Here is a 24920-nt window from a genome sequence, read left to right as displayed (position 1 = left end):
ACCTAATTACCTCCTGAAGGCCCCACTTCCTAATACCATTGTCTTAGGGATTAGAATTTCAACATATGAAATGGTAGAGCATGAACATTCATATATAAACAACCATATGGGATTTATTTCAGGAATGAAAGGTTGGTTCAACATTCAAAAATAATTAATGTAATCTACTACATCAACAAGCTAAAGAAGATCATGTCAACAGATGCAGAAAAAGCATTTGACAGAGTCTAAGACCTACACATGATAAAATCTCTCAGTAAACTAGGAATAGAGGGAACTTCATCACCTTGATGATGAATATCTACAAAAACCTTACAGCTAATGGTGAGAAACTAGAAACTTCCTCACTAAGATCATGAACAAGGCAAGGATGTCCCCTCTCATTAATGTTTTCAACATCATACTGGAAGTCCTAGCTAATGCAATAATACCACAGAAGGAAATAAAATGTAAAGAGATTACAAAGGAAGAAATAAAATTATGTTCACAGATGACATAATTGTCTATGTAGAAAACCTGAAAAAAATGACCAAAGCAACAACAACAACAACAACAAAAACCAAAAAAACCCACCTTTCTGGAAACTAATAAATGATTATAGTAAGGTTTTAGGATATAAGGTTAATACACAGGGGGCACCTGGGTGGCTCAGTTGGTTAAGCCACTGCCTTTGGCTTGGGTCATGATGCCAGAGTCTCAGAATCGAGTCCTGCATTGGGCTCCCAATTTTGTGGGAAGTCTGCTTCTCCCTCTCACCTTCTCCCCTTCATGCTCTCTCTCTATCCCTCAAATAAATAAAATCTTTAAAAAATATAAGGTTAATACAAAAACGTCAATTACTTTCCAAATGCCATAATGAAGAAGTGAAATCTGAAATTTAAAATATATTACCAGGGCGCCTGGGTGGCTCAGTGAGTTAAAGCCTCTGCCTTCAGCTCGGGTCATGATCCGGGGTCCTGGGATCGAGCCCCCGCATCAGGCTCTCTGCTCAGCAGGGAGCCTGCTTCCCTCTCCCTCTCTCTGCCTGTCTCTCTGCCTACTTGTGATCTCTGCCAAATAAATAAATAAAATCTTTTAAAAAAATAAAATAAATTACCGCTTACATTGGCATCCCACAAAATACTGAAGTACAACTCTAACAAAATCTGAGAAGATCTATATGAGGAAACCTACAAAACTCTTATGAAAGATATCATAGACCTTAATAAGTGAGGAGATAGTTCATATTCATTGATAAGAAGACACAATATTGTCAAGACATCAGTTTATCCCATACCAATATATGGATTCAGTGGAATGCCAATCAAAATCTCAGCAAATTATTTTGTGGTATTAACGAATTGATTCTAAGTTTTTTTTTTTAATTGAGAAATACTTGTACTTTTGTTTTCTTTTTATTTTTCATTTTAAGTAAGCTCTACATTCAGTGTGGGGCTTGAATTCACAACCGTAAGATCGAGAGTCACATGCCTCACCAACTGAGCCAGCCAGGTACTCTGATTCTAAAGCTTACATGGAGAGGTGAAAGACCCAGAACAGCCAACTCAGTATTGAAGAAGAACAAAGGTGGAGGACTGATACTACCTTACAGTAGCTTACCCTATAGCTGCAGTCACCAAGCAGCGTGGTATTGGCGAAGGAATAAACAAATAGATCAGTGGAACAGAACAGAGAACCCAGAAATAGATCCATATAAGTACAGTCAACTGATCTTTGACAAAGGAGAAGACAGTGTTTTGTTTTGTTTTGTTTTTCAACAAATGGTGCTAGGACTGGATATCCACATGCCAAAAATTTTTTTTTAAAAAGTGAATCGGAACAATTTTACTCCTTTCACAAAAATTGACTCAAAATAGATCACAGATCTAAATGTCAAATGCAAAACTATGAAATTCCTAGAAAATGACAGGAGAAAACCTAGATGGCCTCGGGTATGGCAATGAGTTTTTAGATATGACACCAAAGGTAAAATCCATGAAAGAAGTGATTGCTAAGCTGGACTTCATTAAAATGAAAAACTTCATTAAAATGAAAAACTACGGGGTGCCTGGCTGGCTTAGTCAGATGAGCATGTAACTCTTGATCTTGGTTGGGGTTGTGAGTTCGAGCCCCACACTGAGTAGAGATTACTTAAAATAAATAAACTTAAAAAAATTTTTTTAAATGAAAAGCTTCTGCTCTGCAAAAGGCAATGTCAAGAGAATAAGAAAACAAGTCCCAGTCTGGGAGAAAATATTTGCTGAAGACCTATGATAAAGGAGTGTTTTCCAAAATACACAAAGTACTCTTAAAATGCAACAGTAAGAAAACAATTTAATTTAAAACTGGGCCAAAAAGCTTAACAGACACCTTACTACAGAAGATACAGAGGCAAGTAAGCATATGAAAAGATGTTCAACATTGCAAACTGAAAGGAGATACCACGACGCACCTGTTAGAATGGCCAAAATTCACACCACTGACAATACCAGATACTAAAGAGGATGTGAAGCAACAGGAACACAACGTCATTGTTGGGGGAGATGCAAAATGGCACAGCCACTTTGGAAGACAGTTTGGCAGTCTATTATAAAACTAAACTTACTACCATATATTTTCCTTGGCACAATTTGCCACTTTAAGAAACTCAAAGTTCTTTTCTTTCATATTATTTGCCAAAAAATGTATTGTTCTTTTGTTGAGATGATATATAAGCTCAAGTTTTAACCAAACAAACCTTGGAGATACTCATGTCTGAATACTCCCATGTATATTTGTAAAGCACATGTTAGAAAACTTCAATTTCTTCTTGTTAAGCTATCTTTTGCTAATCTAATTTACAGGACACCTGTGGCGAGCAAAACCCCTGCGTCCCGCCAGGAGGTTGCAACGTGTAAAGAAGAGATAGAGAGATGGATATGATGTAACTAACTTGATCTTTATTGGGACGAGGTCCGCACCATCATGGCCCGGTCACGGTCCGCTGACATTGTCACAGAGAAGGAGACGTCGCCTCACAATCTAGACAGAGAGGTCACCGCAGAAGTTGAGATGGATAGCCAGCGAGTGGTCGGCAACGAAACTGTCGGGGCGTCGGTAGCACTGGAGATGATGTCCTCCTGACAGGGAACTCGCTTCACCTCAGTCCAACCCGATGTCTCTTTGTATACTGTGCTAAGTCTCCTTCATACACACATTACATCACTTGTTTTTCTTATGCTTACACACCAAAAACATACACACGTCGTAAACATGTCTTGGTTTACGATATTTCGCACAAGTCAAAAAAATATTTACAATTTGTTACTCCGTGCTAATCTTATCATACACGCATATGGTCTAGGCTTATTTGCTATATGGTTATCACTACATGCATATAGTCTAGGCTTATTTGCTATGTGGTTAGTTTGTATTTTGTTCCTTTTGCCTGTTTTTCATTTAGTAGGGGTTTGCACTTACTACATATTATTTATTTATTTATTCATTTATTACACTTTATTTATTAAAGGTTCATACTCACTACAACACCCCAGCTGAAAACGTAAAGGTAGAGGGAACAGACTTTTTTCTTCTACTTAAGAGGCTTGTTTAAGAGGCACTATATAAGGGGATTTGGTGAAATACAGGATTACTAGCAATAAACCATTTTAAAAATAACATCTAAATAATATCACTCAGGGGCGCCTAGGTGGCTCAGTCATTAAACGGCTGCCTCCGGCTCGGGTTATGATCCCAGGGTCCTAGAATCGAGTCCCACATCAGATTCCCTGCTTGGCAGAGAGCCTCTCCCTCTGCCTGCCACTCTGCCTACTTGTGCTCTGTCAAATAAATAAAATCTTTAAAAATAAATAAATAGGGGCACCTGGGTGGCCCAGTGGGTTAAAGCCTCTGCCTTTGTCTCGGGTCATGATCTTGGGGTCCTGGCATCGAGCCCCGCATCAGGCTCTCTGCTCAGCAGAGAGACTGCTTCCCTCACTCTCTCTGCCTGCCTCTCCACCTACTTGTTATCTCTGTCAAATAAATAAAATCTTAAAAAAAATAAAAAATACATACACACATAATACTTTCACTAAATCACTAACAAGACTCATGGGCTTGATTTCCCTCCACACCATTTCATTTCAGAAATAGGGTTCAACTGCCTGCTGGACGACTCACAAAATGGCCTTCACAACTTCTGGGTGATTCTACTTCAGTGCAGTTAATGGATAAGATCCAGGGACAGGGAACACATGAATTCATTAAGGTATCTGGGGAATGTTGCAAGAGAGGCTTCAGGAATCTAGGTGTGGCTACCTTTATATCTTTTTTTTTTCTTTTTAAAAATATTTTATTTATTTATTTGACAGAGAAATCACAAGTAGAAAGAGAAATAGAGAAAGAGGAGGAAGCAGGCTCCCCGCTGAGTAGAGAGCCTGAAGCCAGGCTTGATCCCAGGACTCTGGTATCATGACCTGAGCCGAAGGCAGGGGCTTTAACCCACCGAGCCACCCAGGTGCCCCTACCTTTATTTCTGATAGGCTACGCTAAACCTGTCTGGTACTTCTTAGCAATAATGACCGCAAAGGGGCTTCAGATGATCTAATCCAACTCCTTCAGTTACAGACGTGAAAACCAGGGCCCTACAAAAATATTTTTCCCCAATATCCCAAGGCCTCTTCATGTTTTAGTGACTAGCACCCAGAACTCCTGTCTCCCAATATTTTCATTTTCCCAAAGCTTTGATACTGTTTGGAGAATGCAAAGGAAGGCGGCTTTGATAGACTTCAGTGGAATACAAGTCTGCTGGCAACACGTGACCAGAATCTTCAGACAGCTAGGAATGACCCGCACGTACAAAGGTAACTGTGAGGCTGTCACCCCAAAGGCAATCCATCTGGGCTTCTGGATGGGCAAGTCAAGCCTTCAGATTCTATTCAAGGCTAATGTCCTAGGAGATTTTTGTTGGATAGGGATTTTGTTAATTTTGGCCTTGGGCTCGTCTTTTCCCATTCTCTGATCCTGTTTCCTCATGTGTAAAATAGACATTAAATGCTTCTAACATTACGATTCTAGGAAATGTCAGAATTAAGCACAGTAATATTAGAGAATGAAAGATGAGAAGTGAAAGAATTACACCGAGCAAGTATTTTTAACTGATTAAAGTGAAAGGAAAGGACTTTTTTTTAAACCTTAGCTTTAAAAAAAGAAAGAAAGAAAGAAAAACAAACCATTGTATGAGTTTGCTGGGGCTGCCAAAACAGGATACCACAGACTGGGTGGCTACATCAACAGACAACTTCCAGTTCTAGAGAACAGGAGTTTTGGTAGATGTGGTTTCTTCTCTGGCCTCTGTCCTTGCTTTACAGATGACTGTCTTCCCACTGGTCCTCACATGGTCATTCCTTTGTGTGTGCATCCCTAGTCTTTTATCTCCAAACTTCCTCTTCTTTGAAGGACCCCAGTCAGACTGGATTAGAGCCCACCTCTTCTAACTTAATCACTTCTTTCAAGGCCTTACCTCCAAATACAGAAAGTCTGAGGTACATGGGGGGACATGTGTGTGTATTTCAACAAACGAATCTGGTAGGTTGACAATTCAGTGCTCAACAACAATCTATTCTGATGTTCTCTTTTTAAAACACTATGACCGGGGCACCTGGGTGGCTCAGTGGTTTAAAGCCTCTGCCTTTGGCTCAGGTCATGATCCGAGGGTCCTGGGATCTATGCCCCGCATTGGGCTCTCTGCTCAGCAGAGAGCCTGCTTCCTCTTCTCTCTGCCTGCCTCTGCCTACTTGCGATCTCTGTCTGTCAAATAAATAAATAAATAATAAATAAATAAAACACTGTGACCAAGTCCATACTTCTGGAGAGAAAGTATTTTATTTTAAGGCTTTTTATACATTTAGCAAGAGGATACATACTGAATTACATTAGCAGAATTGTATTAATAATAGGTAACTTATACCTGGAAAGCTAGTTAGGATGAAAAACAGTTTTTGTTTCATTAGTCTTCACAAACAGTATTTATTAAGGTAATTTATGTGATTTCTGTGAAAATACATTATAGAAGATCTTCCTTAACACAAGTATATAAAAATCAAAAATATCGTTAAGATTTCATTAGCATACAATCCCAAACTGAAAAATTTAAAAGAGATTAACCTCCTTTTCTATGGGAAGATGTGCTGAAAAGAGCTAATTTTACTGTTTGAACCTGATTAATTGTTCACCATACCTTCCCCACAATGAATGAAATCTAGCTCTCAGAGGGCAAAACTCACAAAATTCAATAGTCAGGCTTTCTTAGAATTCCACTTAATGAAGTTTAGGTTAGATTAACTAGCTGTTTTAATTACAATTTCAAGTCTTATAGATACAGAAATTCTATTTTTTCCAGAACAAACTTGCATATCCTTATAATATGAAAGGGAAGAAAACAGATTTTAACTGTTGATTCCTTTTACTTTTTGAGCTTAGTGACTGACATTTTTTTTCCCCTTCTCCTTCACAGCCTGGCATTCATCTGATTCATTAGCTTCTCCAATTTGATTGCTAGGGACATGTTTCCTTTAATCTTCAATTTTCCTGACATGAATGCCATTGTTGGTTTTAGTTTCCCTAAAATGAGAAAATGAGAGAAGGAAAAACAACCATTACCCTTAGGGAGATACCACTTCAAGAACATGCATTATAAGAAGAACCTTCTTGAGTTCTATAATCCTCTGAAGTGCACAAGTTTCTATTCCAGAATTTTTTTAATCAATATCTTGGGAATCCCAATTCCTAGACTTAGATGTTAACAATATCTTATAATATGACATAATGTAAAAACAATCAGCAAAGATTATACCAAAAAGATGAAGATGCAACATTTACACACCAGTTACAGAACATTAAAGGATACACAGCCCTCAGATGAACTGTAGTAAACAAATACTATTTTAGTTAATTTTCCAATCTATTATACAGTTCATTAAACTTTTAACATTTCAGGTTTAGATTTTTTAAAAAACCAAAAGGTATAAATGCATATAATATTCTTAAGAAGTTATCATTAAAAACATAGTGTATGGGCAACAAAAGTATGTGTTAGCACAGAAATGCCAGGATGTAAAACGGGAGCATTACAGCAGAACTGTAGTCATTAACAACATAAAAGAACAGAAGCTCCATGGAGGGAGGAGTCTGTATTTGCTACTCTTATTCCAGTGCTAGTACATGGTCAGGCACCCAGCGCAAATAATGAGGAAACTGAGGCTCAGAGAATATTCTGACTTGCCCAACGTCACCCACAGCTTATATACGACACACTGGATTTCAAAGCCAAGTGTTTCAGATTCCTTTTTTCTTTTTTTTTAAAGATGTTATTTATTTGACAGAGAGAGACAAAGAGAATGCACACATGTGAGCAGGGGAAGGGGCAGAGGATAAAGGAGAAGGAAAGAATCTCCAGCAGACCCTGAGCTGGGCATGAAGCCCAACGTGGGGCTCGATCCCATGACCCTGAGATCACAACCTGAGCCTAAATCAAGAGTTGGGACGCTTAACCAATGGAACCACCCAGGTGCCCCTAATTCTTAATAGTTTTCTGAGCTATATGATGCTAATTTATATATATAGATATCTCCAGCAGGCACGATATGTGTCTGGTGCATTAGTAAACTTCTACTTGCCCACACAAAAATGGGCTCTTTGTAGGAAAAAAAAAAAAAAGCATGTGTTAATGTATTTATACATGTTGAGATATTAAACACCTTTAAATTATTCAATGTAGGGGTTGTAACAAAGCATTATAGTTTGTTTAAGGATAGAAAGAATCAAGCCCAATTCTTTAACGAATAAGCAGGTGTACATTGCTCCACGGAAATGTGATGTTAAATACCTAAATTTACAAATCATAAACCAAGGGATAGTTTTGATTTATACAGAAGACAGGAAAATCTTTGTTCTTTACAGGAACAGAATGGCTCCTCCAAAAATTTAACAAACACTAACATCTGGGAGCTTTTCTGCTGAAAAACAGGGTCCCTATTCTGTCACCCTGCTTCACTGCTGGGTTTCACAACCCAGGAGACCACAAGCCGTGCTCACACATACACAGCTTCTCCAGCTTTATGGAGCCCTGCCTATAAAGACAAATGGACATCAAATGGAGACAAAAAAACAAAAAGAGATAAAAGCCATTTGGCAGGCACTGAAGAAAGCTAAACAAAGTAAAAAAATAAAAAATTTCACAGTTTGTGTCCTTATGGATAAGAGAACATATAAAAGCAATGAATCAAGAGAATACTGGAGAAAGGGGGAAGAAGAGAAGTGCAGGGAAGAGGGAGAAAATAGAGGAGACAACCTAAATGGGTAGGGGAGGGAGAATGAGAGGGAGAGAAACAGTAGAAGGGAAATGGAATGGGATCCAGTGAGTGAAAAAGGGGCAGTAAGAGAAGAAGAAACAGTGACCACATGGTGAAATCCTAGAAGTTAAAAATTTGAGAGATAATATTAAAATACAATAGGTGAGAGGCACTTGTAGATCCTCTGGTCACAGAGGTCTTCTCCATTGCTACCATCCCCCTCCTACTACTACAAAAGTCTCTCTCCATGCACCACCCCCATAATACTCTTTCCAAATAAAGTTTCTCCTTACTCATTAAAAAAACATGGTAGGTAAAAATAAGGTGAGCCAATCTCTCCCAAAGTAAAAAAGTTATATTAAGGCATATGCAATACAAGAAGGAGACGGTCAAAGATTGAATCAAAGATCATATGTTTTCTCTAGAAAGTGAGAACTGAAAGAAATATCAAAGAAATAATTTAAGGGGCGCCTGGGTGGCTCAGTGGTTTGGGCTGCTGCCTTCGGCTCGGGTCATGATCTCAGGGTCCTGGGATCGAGCCCCGCATCGGGCTCTCTGCTCCGCAGGAAGCCTGCTTCCCTCTCTCTCTCTCTCTGCCTGCCTCTCTGCCTACTTGTGATCTCTCTCTGTCAAATAAATAAATAAAATCTTTAAAAAAAAAAAAAAAAAGAAAGAATTTAAGATACATTCCCAAGGAACCTATCAGGTACCCAGGAAAATGAAAGAAAAAAAGAAAAAAAGACCACACTACCTTGCATCATGATGAAATTTCAAACCACAAGAGAGAAAGAGAGCATTCTGATTTCAAAGTTTTTAGAAAGAAGAGAGGATGGATCCAAAAGATTAAGAAAAAAGGTATCATTCAATTCTCAAAGGTAATCTTAGAAGATGGAGCAATAGATTCATGATTCTTTTTTTTTTTTATGAGTCTATTCATTTGTTGATTTGATAGAGACAGAAAGCATGTGAGCAGGGAAAGGAGCAGAGGCGGAGGGAAAGGGGAAGAAACTCCAACAGACTTCACACCAATTGGTGTGAAGACCAATTGGTATGGAGACCAATGTGGGGCTCGATCCCTCAACCCTCAGATCATGACATGTACAGAAATCAAGAGCTAGGCACTTAAACCAACTGAGCCACAGGCACCCCCTGGCCTCACATTTCTGAAGAAAAATGAGTTTCAACCCAAAAAGCTCTACCCAGCCAAATAATGTGTTGGTAGAATACAAGTAGTTTTAGATACTCACAAAATACTGCCTCTTATGTATCTTGTCTCATGAAGCTACTGGAGAATGTGTGTAACCAAAAGAGGATATAAACCAAGAAAGAACATGGGACATAGGAAATCAAGACATTCAGTGCAGAAGAGAGTTAAAAATTGCTAGGATCACAGCTGTGTAGCAGGCTTAATAAGTCTATCTATCTATTATAACAAGACAAAGAGCTCCAGGAAAAAAGCAGACCGACAGGTAACCTAACACATTTGGCAGAGTGTAAAACTGTATCAAAAGGTTGTGGGAAGAGTACAGAAAGATTCTGCTTAGTTACTTTATACCTATTTTAGTGGGGGGGGGGAATAGGACAATTATTTATGTCCAGGAAAAAGAAAAGTTCTCTGAGAAGAAACATAGTAATAGTATACTATTTGACTCAGCAGCAAACTATACCAGAATCATAATCATTTAAACCTAAGTATTGATTTAAGCAAAAATAGTGATAGAATTATATTGGGGGGGGGGTGGGTAAGGGGCAGGTAAAGCAACATCAAGGTGCTGTAAGAGGACTTAAATCTCACTTATCAGTCTTTAGATTAGTGAATCTAAACAAAACAGTGTAAATACATATCTAACATTGAGAAATATGATTACTTTGGAAAAGATGCAGTTACACAATGAAAGAGATACCAAAGAGACCTGAAGGTGATCACTTCTGTGCTGTGGAAGGGGGAAAGGCCAAAGAACACCTTTTAAAAATACATAATTTGGGGCACTTGGCTGGCTCAGTTAGTGGAGTGTGTAACTCTTTATCTTGGGGTCATGAGTTCAGACCCCATGTTGGCTGTAGAGATTACTTACAAAACAATTTTTTTGAAGATTTTATTTATTGGACAGACAGAGACACCAAGAGAAGGAACACAAGTAGGGGGAGTGAGAGAGGGAGAAGCAGGCTTCCTGCTGAGCAGGAAGGCCTGTGTGGGGGCTTGATCCCAGGACCCCGGGATCATGACTGGAGCCAAAGGCAGACACGTAACAAATGAGCCACCCAGATGTCCCAAAAATTATTATTATTATTTTTTTTTAAAAGATTTTATTTATTTATTTGACAGAGAGAGATCACAAGTAGGCAGAGAGGCAGGCAGAGAGAGAGAGAGGAGGAAACAGGCTCCCTGCCGAGCAGAGAGCCCGATGCGGGACTCGATCCCAGGACCCTGAGATCATGACCTGAGCCGAAGGCAGCGGCCTAACCCACTGAGCCACCCAGGCGCCCTGTCCCAAAAATTATTAATAAAATAAAAATAGGTACATTAAAGATTGAGGTGAAATTCACATGACATAAAATTAACCATTTTTTAAAAGATTTTATTTATTTATTTGACAGAGAGAGATCACAAGTAGGCAGAGAGGCAGGCAGAGAGAGAAAGAGGAGGAAGCAGGCTCCCTGCTGAGCAGAGAGCCCGATGCGGGACTGGATCCCAGGACCCTGAGATCGTGACCTGAGCCAAAGGCAGCGGCTTAACCCACTGAGCCACCCAGGCGCCCCAAAATTAACCATTTTAAAGTGAATAATTCAGAACTTAAATTTAAGTATAGTCACAAGATCGTACAACCACTACCTCTATCTTGTCCCAAAACATTTCCATCCCCCAAAAGGAAACCCTCTACCCACTATGTATTAACAATTCCCCTCCTTCTAGACCCTGGCAACCACCAATCAGCTTTCTGTTTCTATGAATTTACCTATTTTAGTGTTTCATATGAAAGAATTCATACACTATGTGATCTTTTGTCAGGCTTCTTTTGCTTATTAAGTTTTCAAGGTTCATCCACATTGTATGATGAATAAGTACTTCATTTCTTTTTATGGCTGAATAATATTTCATTACACACACACAAATAACTTATTGATTCATCCGTTGATGGCCATCCGGGGTTTTTCCCACCTTCTGCCTATTGTGAACAGTGCTGCTATGAACATGTATATATATATATTTGAGGGTCTATTTTCTTTTGAATGTGGGAGTGGAAATGCTGGGATAAATGGATCTCCACGTCCAAACAAATGAGGTTAGGTTTCTACTTGTACTTCTATGTACACACCATATACAAATATTAGTTCAAAATGGGTCAGAGACCTAAATGGGAGAGCTAAATCTAAACACCCTCAAAAAAGGGGTGCCAGACTTGCTCAGTCAGAAGAGCAAGTGACTTCTGATCTCAGGATTGTAAGTCTGAGCTCCACTGTTGGGTGCAGAGATTATTTTAAGAAATAAAATCTTAAAAAAATAAAAATAGGGGCCCCTGGGTGGTGCAATCAGTTAAGTGTCAGACTCTTGGTTTTGGCTCAGGTTGTAATCTCGGGTTTGTGCAACTGAACCCCATGTTGGGTCCCAGTGTAGAGTCTGCTTGAGTTTCTCTCTCCCCTGTCCTTCTGCCCCTCTCCTCTGTGTTCTCTAAAATAAATAAAGAAATCTTTAAAAATATTAAATAAGATAAAAACCCTCTGGGGTGCTTGGGTGGCTCAGTTAGTTAAGTGTCTGACTCTTGATTTTGACTCAGGTCATGATCTCAGGGTTGTAAGATCAAGTCTCATGTCAGGCTCTGCGCTGGGCATGGAGTCTGCTTAAGATTCTCTCTTGGGGCACCTGGGTGGCTCAGTCAGTTAAGCATCTGCTTTCGACTTAGGTCATGACCTTGGGTCCTGGGATTGAGCACCACCTTTGGCTCCAGCTCCCTGCTCAGTGGGGAGTTGGCTTCTCTCTCTGTCCCTTCCTTCCCACTCATGCTCTCTCAAAAAAATAAGTAATATCTTTAAAAAAAGATTCTCTCTCTTCCTCTCCCTCTGCCCCCAACCTCCCTCTCTAAAAAAAAAACCCCAAAACAAAAAAAAACCCCTCTCCCTCTGCCCCCAACCTCTCTCTCTTAAAAAAACCCCCAAAACAAAAAACCCTTAGGGTGCTGGGTGGCTCAGTCATTGAGCATCTGCCTTCAGCTCAGGCCATGATCCCCAGGGTCCTAGGATTGAGCCCTACGTCGGGCTCCCTGCTCAGTGAAGATCCTGTTTCTCCCTCTCCCCCTCTTCCTGTTCGTGCTCCCTCTCTCGCTGTCTCTCTCTCTGTCAAATAAGTAAATAAATAAATCTTTTTTTTAAGAGTAAATCGCAAATCTTTAAAACAGGTTTAAGATTCTTAGATATGACAATGGAAGCACAAGCAACAGAAGAAAAAAATCCACAAAATGGACTTCATCAAAATAAAAATTTTTGTGTTTCAAACTATATCATCAAAAAAGTGAAAAGATAACCCAAAAAACTGAGAGACCATATCTGCAAATAATACACTTCATAAAGGATATCCTCTTTATATCTGAGCTCTATAAAGAATTCTTAAAACTCAGTAAAAAAAAAAAGACAACCCAATTAAAATGTACAAAGAACCCAAAGAGATGTTTCTTCAAGGATGATGTACATGTAACCAATAAGCACATGAGAAAATGCTGAACACATCATTAGTCATTAGGAAAATGGAAATCAAAGCCACATGCGGTATCACTTCACACCCACTAGGATGGCTATTAAAACAAAAACGAAAATAAGGAGTGCTGGGAAGGGCAAGAACACAAAGAAACAGAAACCTCACACAACTGCTGGTAGGAATGTCAAGGCAGAGCTGCTGGGGAAAAGTTTAGCAGTTCTTCAAAGAGTGAAACATAGATTTACCACATGACCCAGCAATACAAGAGAAATGAAAACCTAAGTCCACTCAGAAACTTGGACACAAATGTTTACAGCAGCATTACTCATAAGAGCCAAAGAGTGGAAATAACCCAAATGTCTGCTAACAGGTGAAAGGATAAACTAATTATGGCATATTTCTATGATGGAATATTATTCAGTCATAAAAATCAATGAAGTACTGATACATGCTATAACTTAGATGAACCTTGAAAACGTTATGCCAAATGAAAGGTGCCACACACAAAGGTTTTATTTTGTATGATTCCATTTATATGAACTATCTAGAATAGGCAAATCCATAAAGAGAAAGAGGAAAAACATATGACTTGTTGCCAGGGCATGGGGGAGGCCAGAATGAAGAGTGTTACTTACATGCCATGGTGTGTTCTTCTGGGGGCGATGAGTAAGTTTTGAAATAAACAAGTGATGTTTGCACAGGACTGTGCATCACTAAATTAAATACCACTGAAGAGTATATACTTTAAAATGGTTAATCATATGTTATATGAATTCAATCTCCATTTTTGAAAAAAAGAAAAAAGTAAGTATCAATACATTCTACATCAAGAATGAAATTTGGGGGTGCCTGGGTGGCTCAGTTGGTTAAGAGTCTGGTTTCGGCTCAGGTCATGATCCCAGGCTTCTGGGATTGAGCCCCACATCAGGGGAGCCTGCTTCTCCCTTTCCCTCTGCCCCACCCCCCATGCACTCTTTCTCTCCAATAAAATCTTAAAAAAAAAAAAAAAAGTGAAAGTTGAACACATACTAAAAGAAAAAACATGCTGAAAGAAGCTAGTCACAAAAAAATCACATATTATACTATTCTGTTCAAATGAAAGTCCAGAAAAGGGAAACTATGAGACAAAAAGTAGATCAGTGGTTGCTTAGAGCTGAAAGCAGGTTGATAGGGGATATGAGGTTAACAGCAAATGGGTAAACAGTTTCTTTTTGAGGTGATGAAAACGTTCTAAAAGCAACTGTGGTGCTTTTACTCCTGGCTTTTTTACTGGCTGCAAATACCTGTGAATATGCTAAGAACTACTTAACTGTACACTTTAGATGGATGAATTGTATGATAAGTGAATTATTCCTCAATAAAGCTGTTAAAAAAATAAAAGTGACTGTTACATATAACAATAAACTGAATTAGTAATTAAAAATGTTCCAACAAAAAATCCCAGGTCCAAATAGCTTCACCATTTTTTCACAGGATACAAAATCAATACATAAAAATTAACTGTATTTATGTATACTAGGAAGAGATAATTTAAAAATAAAATTAAAGACAATAATTCCATTCACAATAGCATGAATAAAATACTTAGGGGAAAAAGCATGAACCATAAAAGAGAGAGAGAATTGATGGATTAGACTTTATCAAATCTAAAAAACTTTCATAACTCAAAAGACATCATTAAGAAAATGAAAAGAGGGGCTCCTGGGTGGCTCAGTGGGTTAAAGCCTCTGCCTTTGGCTCAGGTCATGATCTCAGAGTCCTGGGATCCTGTCCGGCTTTCTGCTCAGCAGGGAGCCTCCCCCCGCCCCCCCCCACCACCTCTGCCTGCCTCTCTGCCTACTAGTGATCTCTGTCTGTCAAATAAATAAATAAAATCTTTAAGAACAACAACAAAAAAAGAAAATGAAAAGATAAGTCACAGAGAAGATTTTTGCAAATCACATACATCTAGAATTTATAAAGAATCTTGCAATTTAATAAAAAAAGTCAAGTCGATTTAAAGATGAGCAAGTTTTGAACAGTTCATCAATGTAAATAGCTATTTAGCACATTACAAGCTGCTCAACATTAAGGAAATACAAATTAAAATCACAATGAGATACCACCACACTCACTCTAATGGCTATAATACCAAAGACACTGCCATTTGTGACAACATGACCTAGACCCAGAAAGTCAAGTATGTGTGATCTCACTTACAGTGGAATCCAGAAACGGAGAGTAAAATGGTGGTAGCCAGAGTTGGGAGTGAGAAAAATGGGGAGATGTTGGTCAAAGGGTACAAACTTTCAGCTCTAAGATGAATAATTCCTGGGGATCTAATGCACAGCATGGTGACTGCGGTTAATAATACTATATTGCAGGGCGCCTGGGTGGCTCAGTGGGTTAAGCCGCTGCCTTCGCTCAGGTCATGATCTCAGGGTCCTGGGATCGAGTCCCGCATCGGGCGCTCTGCTCAGCAGGGAGCCTGCTTCCTCTCTCTCTCTCTGCCTGCCTCTCTGCCTACTTGTGATTTCTCTCTGTCAAATAAATAAATATAATCTTTAAAAAAAAAATAATAATACTATATTGCATATTTGAAATTTGCTAAGAGTAGATCTTAAAACCTTCTCACTACAAACATAAAAAAGGTAATTATGTGGAATGACAAATGTGTTAATTAACTTGACTACAGTAATTTTTTTTTAAAGATTTTATTTATTTATTTGACAGAGAGAGAGGAGGAAGCAGGCTCCCTGCTGAGCAGAGAGCCTGATACGGGACTCGATCCCAGGACCCTAAGATCATGATCTGAGCCGAAGGCAGCGGCTTAACCCACTGAGCCACCCAGGCGCCCTTGACTACAGTAATTTAACAATGTATATATATACACATGCATCAAATCATTGTTTTATACCTTAAATATATATAGCTTTTGTCAAGTACACCTTAATAAAGCTGTTCAAACAAACAAACAAACAAACACTAATAAGTTTTGGTGAGAATTTGGAGAAATGGGAGCCTTCACACATTACGAATGAGAAGGTAAAATCAGTACAGCCACTGAGCCTTCACACATTACTAAAGAGAAGGTAAAATCAGTACAGCCACTTTAGCAAATGGTTTGACAGTTTCTCAAAAAGCTATCAACTTACCATATGACCCACCAATTCCACTCTTAGGAATCTATCTAAGAGAAATGAGAATATACAACCACCCAAATACATGCATGACCATACTCAGAGCAGCATATTCATAACAGCTGAAAACCTAAAATAATCCAAATGCCCACCAGCTGGTGAGTGGATAAGTAATATGTAGAATAGCCACACAGTAGAATACTATTCAGCAATAAAAAGGAAATGAATTACTGATACATGCTACAACATAAATGGATGAATCTCAAAAGCCTTATGGTAAGTGAAGACAGATACAAACGACTATACACTGTGTATTTCATTTGTATCAACTACCCAGAAATCTATAAGAGACAGAAAGCAAATCAGCGTTTGGCTAGCTGAGGGTAAAGATGGGGAATGATTACAAAGAGACATGAAAGAATTTTCTGGGGTGACGGAAATTTCTCCAACTAGATTATACGTGATGGCTGTACAACTCTATAAATCTATACTGGGTGGATTTTATGACATGTAAATTATACCTCAATAAAACTGTTTTTTTTTTTAAGATTTTATTTATTTGTCAGAGAGAAGAGGGAGAGAGAGCAAGCACAGGCAGACAGAATGACAGGGAGAAGCAGAGGGAGAAGCAGGCTCCCTGCCGAGCAAGGAGCCCAATGTGGGACTCAATCCCAGGACGCTGGGATCATGACCTGAACTGAAGGCAGCTGCTTAACTAACTGAGCCACCCAGGCGTCCCTCAATAAAACTGTTTTTAAAATAACTTTAAAAATAGCTAGTAAGCACAATATCCTATATATAATATCTCCTCTCTATACATTAAACAGGTAATCAATCCCCTACAGTTTTCTTTCTATGAAAATGTTTTACCCTACAGTGGCCTCTACTGGCCAAAAGGAGATTTTGATTAGATGAGTACTAGTTGCTTGAAGTTTATTTATAAAGTATCCACTATATAAATTAGGTCAGAAATGGCTAGGCTTTTTTTTCGATTTTATTTATTTATTTGACAGACAGAGATCACAAGTAGACAGAGAGACAGGCGTTGGGGGGGGCAGGTTCCCTGCTGAGCAGAGAGCCCGATGTAGGGCTCAATTCCAGGACCCTGGGATCATGAGCTGAGCGAAAGGCAGAGGCTTTAACCCACTGAGACACCCAGGAACCCCTGGCTGTGGTTTCTTAAAAGAGAAACCATACTAGGATATAAGGTCTAAACTGTGCCCCTTCAAAGGAGAGAAGATGGGATGAAGAGTAGGAACAAAAGGACATAAGAAGCAGAAGTAAATCACTGTCAATGTAAGAAACCTTTTAAGAGGGGCGCCTGGGTGGCTCAGTGAGTTAAGCCTCTGCCTTTGGCTCAGGTCATGATCCCAGCGTCCTGGGATTGAGCCCCGCACATGGGGCTCTCTGCTAGGCAGGAGCCTGCTTCCTCCTCTCTCTCTGCCTGCCTCTCTGCCTACTTGTGATCTCTGTCAAATAAGTAAATAAAATCTTAAAAAAAAAAAAAAGGAAATCTTGTAAGAATATATTTTTTTCTTTTAGTTACTCATTTATCTGACTTCCCACAGTCAACACAGAAGCACATTCACAGACAGATATAAATGGAAAACCCATTATTTTTTTAAAAAAGATTTTACTTATTTTTTTGATGGAGAGAGATCACAACAAGTAGGCAGAGAGGCAGGCAGAGAGAGAGGAGGAAGCAGGCTGCCTGTCAAGTAGAGTCCCATGCGGGACTCAATCCCAGGACCCGGAAATCATGACCTGAGCTGAAGGCAGAGGCTTTAACCCACTGAGCCACCCAGGCGCCCCTGGAAAACCCATTATTATAGGTTGATGTTACATAATAAAATTAAATTTAATAAGTCATTTGACTTTTTTCACCTTTGGAGGGCAGAGTAGCATCATGATTAAATAAGAGCATGAGCCTAAAAGCTTGGATTCAAATTTTGACTTCAACATTTCTTCACTGTGTGATCTTGAGTTTATTGTTTAATCCACTGGTGCCTCAGTCTTCATTTTTATAAAATGGAGAAAACATTTTATCTCAAAGCATTGCTTGTTAAATTGCTTAACTCATAGTAACCACACAATGCATATTAGTTGTAATTATTGTTATTTCAGTTTAGAAATTGATAATTTTTATTTTAAATGATCTTTAAGTTCAAAATATTACTTATTTATAAAATATAAATTTGCCAACATTTACTGAGCATCTCGTATGTCCAAAGCACTTTAAGTTTTATGAAGACATAGTTGTTAGAATACTGAAACACTAAAGGCACTACTGAAAACAACTGAAGAGATCGTTATTAACACTGAAAGATGTTATAATGTGTGAGTGAAAAAGATCACCAAACAGTGGTAATGCTATAATCCTGTTTTTAAAAGCACTTGTGTATATTTATACATATTCACAAAAGTATGTATGACTCTAAACCAAAATCAACTAATGGTTGACTTCTCAGTAGTGAGATAAAGAAGTATCTTTATTTTGCTTAGGGGTGCTTGGGTGGCTCAGTCGGGTAGGTGGCTGACTCTTCGTCTCAGCTCAGATCATTATCTCATGGTCCTGGGATCCAGTCCGTGTTGGGCTCCACACTCAGCAGAGACACTGCTTGAGATTTTCTCTCCCTGTGCCCCTGCCCCTGTTCACATGCTCTCCCTAAAATAAATAAATAAATCTTAAAAAAAAATAAAAAGAACTATTTTTATTCTGTGTCTTTTTTAAAAGATTTTATTTATTTGACAGAGATTATAAGCAGGCAGAGAGGGAGGAATGGAAGCAGGCTCCCAGCTGAGCAGAGAGCCCAATGCAGGGCTTGATCCCAGGACCGTGGGATCATGACCTGAGCCAAAGGCAGAGACTTTAAACCACTGAGCCACCCAGGCACCCCTGTGTTTTGCTCTTTTCTTAACTGTATTTTCTGATTTTATACCATGAGTTATTTACACTACTGTAAAAAAAAAAAAAAAAAAAAAGTTGGGGCACCTGGGGGGCTCAGTCAGTTAAATGTCTGATTCTTGGTTTCAGCTTAAGTCATGATCTCATGGGTTGCAAAACTAAGTTCTGCACTGAGCTGTGCACTCAGTGCAGAGTCTGCTGGAAGATTCTCTCCCTCTGCTCCTACCCCCATTCTTGCACTCTAAAATAAATAAATCTTAAAAAATAAATAAAAGGGAAAGTTGAAGGGACCTCAATGATTAGCAACATACACACACTGTCTCAGATGGTAGGTAGGCCATTAGCATCCTGGATTAGAACTGGAAAGCAGTGAGCGTCTGGGGGCTCAGTGGGTAGTGCAGCTACCGTCAGCTTGGGTCGTGATTCTGGAGTTCTGAGTGCATCTGGCACCCTGCTCAGCAGCGAGTCTGCTTCTCCCTCTGCCCCATCTCCCTGCTCGTGTGCTCTCTCTCTCAAAAATAAATAAAAGTTAAAAAAAAAAAAGGAATTGGAAAGCAAGATCTACAGGACACAGAGTACACACTATGATTTTTGGGAATGTATAAAGATTAAAACAGAACAAAGAATTAATCAGATTTACAGATCATTAAGTGAATTTTTTTGGTTAGAATGTTACAATGCTTTAGTTTGAAGTGTTGTTTCTAAATACATGTGGTAATTACCATTTGGAGTAGTATCCTAAGAGTAGAAAATAGAAAAAATTATCCTTAAAATTCTCTGGCACAGTTAGAGGTACATGGGAAGAATAGAAGACTACACAAAAGGTTCTCTTGCTTAGGGATTCCACAGAATGCAGGATCATGGAGCCACGAGAGAGGGCCTCTGTTTCCTGTTACAGTCATGGCATGATCAAAGCAGGACCTTACTCTCAATAAATGAGGTACAGCTGAGTTCAGCACCTCCTGTGTCCCAGGTGTTATTGGAAGGGGCTATGTCTTAGTCCAACCAGTAGAAATAAAGTCCACCTAGGAGTCCTTTTAAATCACCTCTCTATTTTCAAGATTATCTTATGGGCTTCTCAGTCACGCAAAAAAGAAATTCTGACTTCGACTTTCCCATTGTTGGCTGAACAGTAAGAACTTAACCAAACAGTAAGACCCACCTTCTGAAGACTATGTGCTCTTTAACATCAACAGCTGCTAAGATTCTATGGCTATGAACACAAGTCTTGATTATTTGGAAAGGAATAAAGTTAGAACTAAATTTTCCCTGAACAATCAGTAAGTTAATAAAATTTAAAACTCACCTGAAAACATTTTTACAAAGTCATCAGTAGACATACTCATCACCACATCTGCCTGTTCAGAGGGCTCTCCATATCCGACATTCCCACCTTTGCTTTTAAGATCAAGAAACCATGTTCCACCATCTTCACCTGCACAAAATACAGAGATATAGAAAACAATGCCGAAGAAGCCTTGTTCTTCTTAAACTTAATAGTTGCTAAAGTTAGAATAATTTTGCATAATGCTGTTTTCCTGGTTAAAACCCTCAGGCCACTATCAAATTCAATAACTATTAAGTATTTCCGTGCCAGGCATGGGGCTAGGCTCTGACGTCCCTGAAGTAACATGGTTCTTACACAAGACAAAGCAGAGCCAGGCAAGCCCCATGGAAGGTGAGACTGGAAAGTCAGGTGAGAATTAGGCAAATGAGGAACTGAAACGAGTGTGGGAGGACTGAAGGTAGAAAGAGAATGACCTGTGGCATGAGATGAGCTCATGAAGCAGTCCAGAGGCAGGGGCAGCGGGCCAAGTCAAAGTACTTACTCCTTCCATGGCATATCCCTTACGATAAAGTCAGTATCGTAAGGGATATGCCATGGAAAGGGAATGACATAAGGCTGGTATTTTAAATCAATCACCCTAATATCAGGGTGGAGAATATATTGTAGAGGGATAAAGAGGATGCAAAAGGCAAGTTAGGATGGTTGTGAGGGTACTTTGAGAACTTGAGGATGTGTGCCTGGATCAGGACTGTGGCCGTGGGAATAGGGAGAAGTAGGCATATTTGAGAGATAACTTCAAAGCAGAAACACAAAACTCGGTAAATGAACAAGATGAGGAAAAGGTATGCAGAGTGCGTAAGAAATGATTTGCTAGTTTTTGGCTCAGGAAACCGGGTAAGTGTGGATGTATTTTGTACTGAGAGAGGACTACTGAGGAAGAGCAGATTGAATAGGCAGTGTCCAAGCCAGGTGTTGGGAATGGTGAGCTGCTTCAGACATTTTCAGATTGAGGCATCTCTGCGCCAACAAAGTGAAAATGTCAAATGAAGTCTGACTAGGCTAGAAATACAGAAACCTAAGTAATCATTTCCTATGGTCAACTGAAGCCATGTGAATGATTAAGGTTTCCTAGGGCAAGTCTGGAACTGACAAGGATGATTACAGATAAAGCAGGAAAGCAAGGAGAGCTGCTGTCAGGGAAGACAAGGACGGGAGCCTTTCCAGAAGGCAGGAACGGTCAACAGCTTCAAATGCTGTAGAGTGGTGACAGTGTAAAAATGACAAAGGTCCACTGATGATACAGAGGTCACTGAGGACCTTGGTGACAGCATATTCAGCAGAATGGAGAAATATGATACTACGGTAGAGTGAACTCTACATGAAATGAAGTTTGGCTCTACAAGGGAGAGGAATGGTAGGGGTAAGAAGTGGGATTAGGGGCGTTGTGTTTTGTTTTAAAGATGGAACAGACTTTGAGGATTTTATCATTGGAAAGTAGGCTGCAGGATACACAGGTGAGAGGGTGTAATTCACAGCACAAAATCCCTGATGAGGCTAGAGGAAATGGGATCTAAAACTTTGCTACTCCAAGTGCGATCTGTGGACTATAGTCCTGTCAGAAATGCAAAATTCAGACCCGAGACATGGTGAATCAGACTGCATTTTAGCAGGGTCCCAGATGATCAGTAACAACATTAAAACTTGAGATGCTTAAATCTAGAGCTGAGCTCTGTTCTACTGGGAAGGAAGAAAGAATAATGCTCATAACAACTGATGTGCTATCAGATGACAGGAAGCTGAAGCACTTTGCAAGTTTGTATTATCTCTGTGAAAGAGGAGGTGGGGTTATTTGCTGAAACTGGCAGGGAAGTGGTAAAAGGGAGAAAGATGGGAAGTTTGTGGAATACTGAAAAGTTTTAAAACAGCCACTGTGGAAAATGAGAAAGTAAGCCAACCACAGAAATACAGTATTCTGAGGTGCTGCTTAGAGCCCAGTTGAGGAAGGCTGATGAGAATTTCTACTAGTGCAGGTCCACTGGGTAGTGTGACGGGTTTTTCCATTTCCCCAGGAGCACTGAGCAGCCAGAATGCAACTGTGGGCCAGCCAGTGTGATTCATTCAGGACAAGGCTTTTGATAGGTGATGACATAAGCACAAAAAGGCCAGGAAATGTAGGATATAGGTAAGAGAGTGATTAAAGCAACGGACCATGGGCTCTACGGAGAGCAAAGGAAGAAGAGAGGAAACTGAGGAGACAAAGGATGAAAGAATTGATAATGTCAAAGTTGCACTCAATGGGACTGAGGTAGCTAGTTCTTAAAACTATCATTAGTATGTGTTAATATCATTAGTATGTGTGTATAGTATAGTTAACACATACTATACACTTCTTCAGTATAAAGAAGAAAAATATTGAGAAGTTTAAGAACGCTGACTACGGGGCGCCTGGGTGGCTCAGTGGTTAAGCCGCTGCCTTGGGCTCAGGTCATGATCTCAGAGTCCTGGGATCGAGTCCCGCATCGGGCTCTCTGCTCAGCGGGGAGCCTGCTTCCTCCTCTCTCTCTCTCTCTGCCTGCCTCTCTGCCTACTTGTGATTTCTCTCTGTCAAATAAATAAATAAAATCTTAAAAAAAAAAAAAAAAAAAAAAAAAAAAAAAAAAAAGAACGCTGACTACATGCAGACTGACTCCGATAATTTCAAAGATAAAAATGGCCGGGTGTCGTGGCTGATGATACATTACTGTGTTAAACCTCATAGTCAGGATCCATATGCCCTCCTAACTAGGATTTTCTCTCAACTACATGCCCCCAAATTTATTTAACACTGGAAGTCTATGTAATGAGATTTTATTTTACATGTGTCCATATGCACTGATCTTAAAATACAAATCAGTATTTACTATTCTTTAATGTCTACATTCTAGGGTTAAGGGTTTTAGATATAGGCAACTATCAAGGTGATTGCCACTGGAGGCTGATTTTCTTCCAAGAGAAATATCCTACTTTATTTCACAAAAGCACCACATTCCCAGATATTATCCTTACCTGAGAGTTCGAACAGATAAATTGCTTGAGTGGCTTTAACAACGTCATCACTGAGGAAGTCCTTAACGATTCTAAATGTTTCTGCCACAGCTCCAGAAGGTGGTTTTGGTGGTGGCTGTGACTTCTCTTCTTTCAATTCCGGAAGAGCACCTGTAAAATATTGATATAAATGGTTTGAAAGCCTACACAGTATAAAGCCACACAGAGAATTAGTGAATTAGCAGAAAAGACTTGCCACCAATTAGACTTGACAAAAATGATTTTAAATGCATCTGGTGACATCAAAAAGCGGAAGTCAAACTGATGGAATAATATCCAAACACATCAGTCATGATTATAAATGTAAATGGTTTATACTCTCCAAATAAAAGGCTCATTCTCTGATTAAGTTAAAAAAAAAAAAAAACCCAAACCACTACTAAACTATAGTGGCTTTTTTTGGTTTGTTTTTAAACAGACCTAAAGACATTTTTAGGAGTAATAATTAATCACTCCTTCATCACCCCCTCTGAGTTCTAAAACCCAATGAGAAAAGAAGACACTAGAGATCAGAACATCAATGATGTAAATCGATGGACTGAATTGTTGGAGACTGTAGCTTGAATCAACAGCCAAGTGAACTTCTAATAACTTTACCTCTGAATTAAACTTAGTTCCTTCATCCCTGGATTGAACCTACTTCCTCCCATCAGGACTATGCAAAGGACAAGGCAGTTGGGGTTATTGTCCCTGGGTTTAGGCAGTAAAGGGGTGCACTGTCTGTAATGAATTTAAAAATAATGACAAACTGACTACAAGTTTTTTTTAAAAAGTGTGTATCTTCTTTGCTCCATTGGGTCTTGAGGATTTCATCTTTAATATCTGTTTGGATTTTAACTTGTAAGAAGAGGAGGATTTTATTGTCGTTTTTGTCTCTGGAATCATAGTGAAGGTAATTTATAGCCAGCAAATTTGGGATACTTTTATATTGCCTCTGTTGTACGACGGAGGATCTTTATGTTGTCCATTAGATTTCATTTAATAATCTTTGGTGAGTTATACTGGTCAATATGGCTGAGTAGGATTTGAGTTGGGAAACAGATGGAGAGTTCAATTTTAGCCTAAAGCACAGTCTGACCTTGGAGTTAATTTAATTAATGAGTTGTTCTCACTTGTTTCTGGGGGCAACTGCCAAACTACTCACAAGTGATTACTGGAAAATGAATAAAGGAACAGAAGTTGGTATTTTGAAGGACAGCTTCACGCTATTGGAATTGTCCTATGGACTGCAGATCCCCTGGCTCATTATATTACTGAATGGTTATGGCCATTGGGTTAAGTTGATACAAGTTTAAAAATACGGAACTTCCACTCCCCTGGTCTTCTGTTTCTAGGCTCCTGCCAGGGCCAGGGGCAGGGAGAGCTTTTTTGAGGCTGATAATCTCACCGTCCTCTTCATCCAGTGGGAGGAGCCCCCAGTCTGATGAAATTGCAAGAGGAACTGGCTTTTTGTGGGTAACGGGTATGAATAATGACCATAAGTATACAACTCAAAAAGTTACCAGAAGAACTGGGGGATGGGTAC

The 24920-nt window shown here is 39.3% G+C and overlaps 1 protein-coding gene across 1 annotated transcript in view; it reads right to left on the bottom strand.

The window, feature by feature from the left end:
• Window positions 1–5822: 5822 nt before the first annotated feature.
• The window catches only part of HSDL2 (hydroxysteroid dehydrogenase like 2), a 46178-nt gene continuing 27080 nt past the window's right edge, over window positions 5823–24920 (bottom strand). The window contains exons 7-9 of the mRNA XM_082696970.1: window positions 23357–23538; window positions 20330–20458; window positions 5823–6579 (exon numbers count right to left, since the gene is read on the bottom strand). Of these exons, the coding sequence (XP_082553096.1) occupies window positions 6467–6579; window positions 20330–20458; window positions 23357–23538 (424 nt within the window). The 3' untranslated portion in view covers window positions 5823–6466. The remainder of the gene's footprint in view (window positions 6580–20329; window positions 20459–23356; window positions 23539–24920) is intronic.

Source organism: Mustela nivalis, assembly GCF_964662115.1.
Source record: "Mustela nivalis genome assembly, chromosome: 13".
Lineage (NCBI taxonomy): Eukaryota > Metazoa > Chordata > Mammalia > Carnivora > Mustelidae > Mustela > Mustela nivalis.
This window is presented reverse-complemented; position numbering and strand designations above follow the sequence as displayed.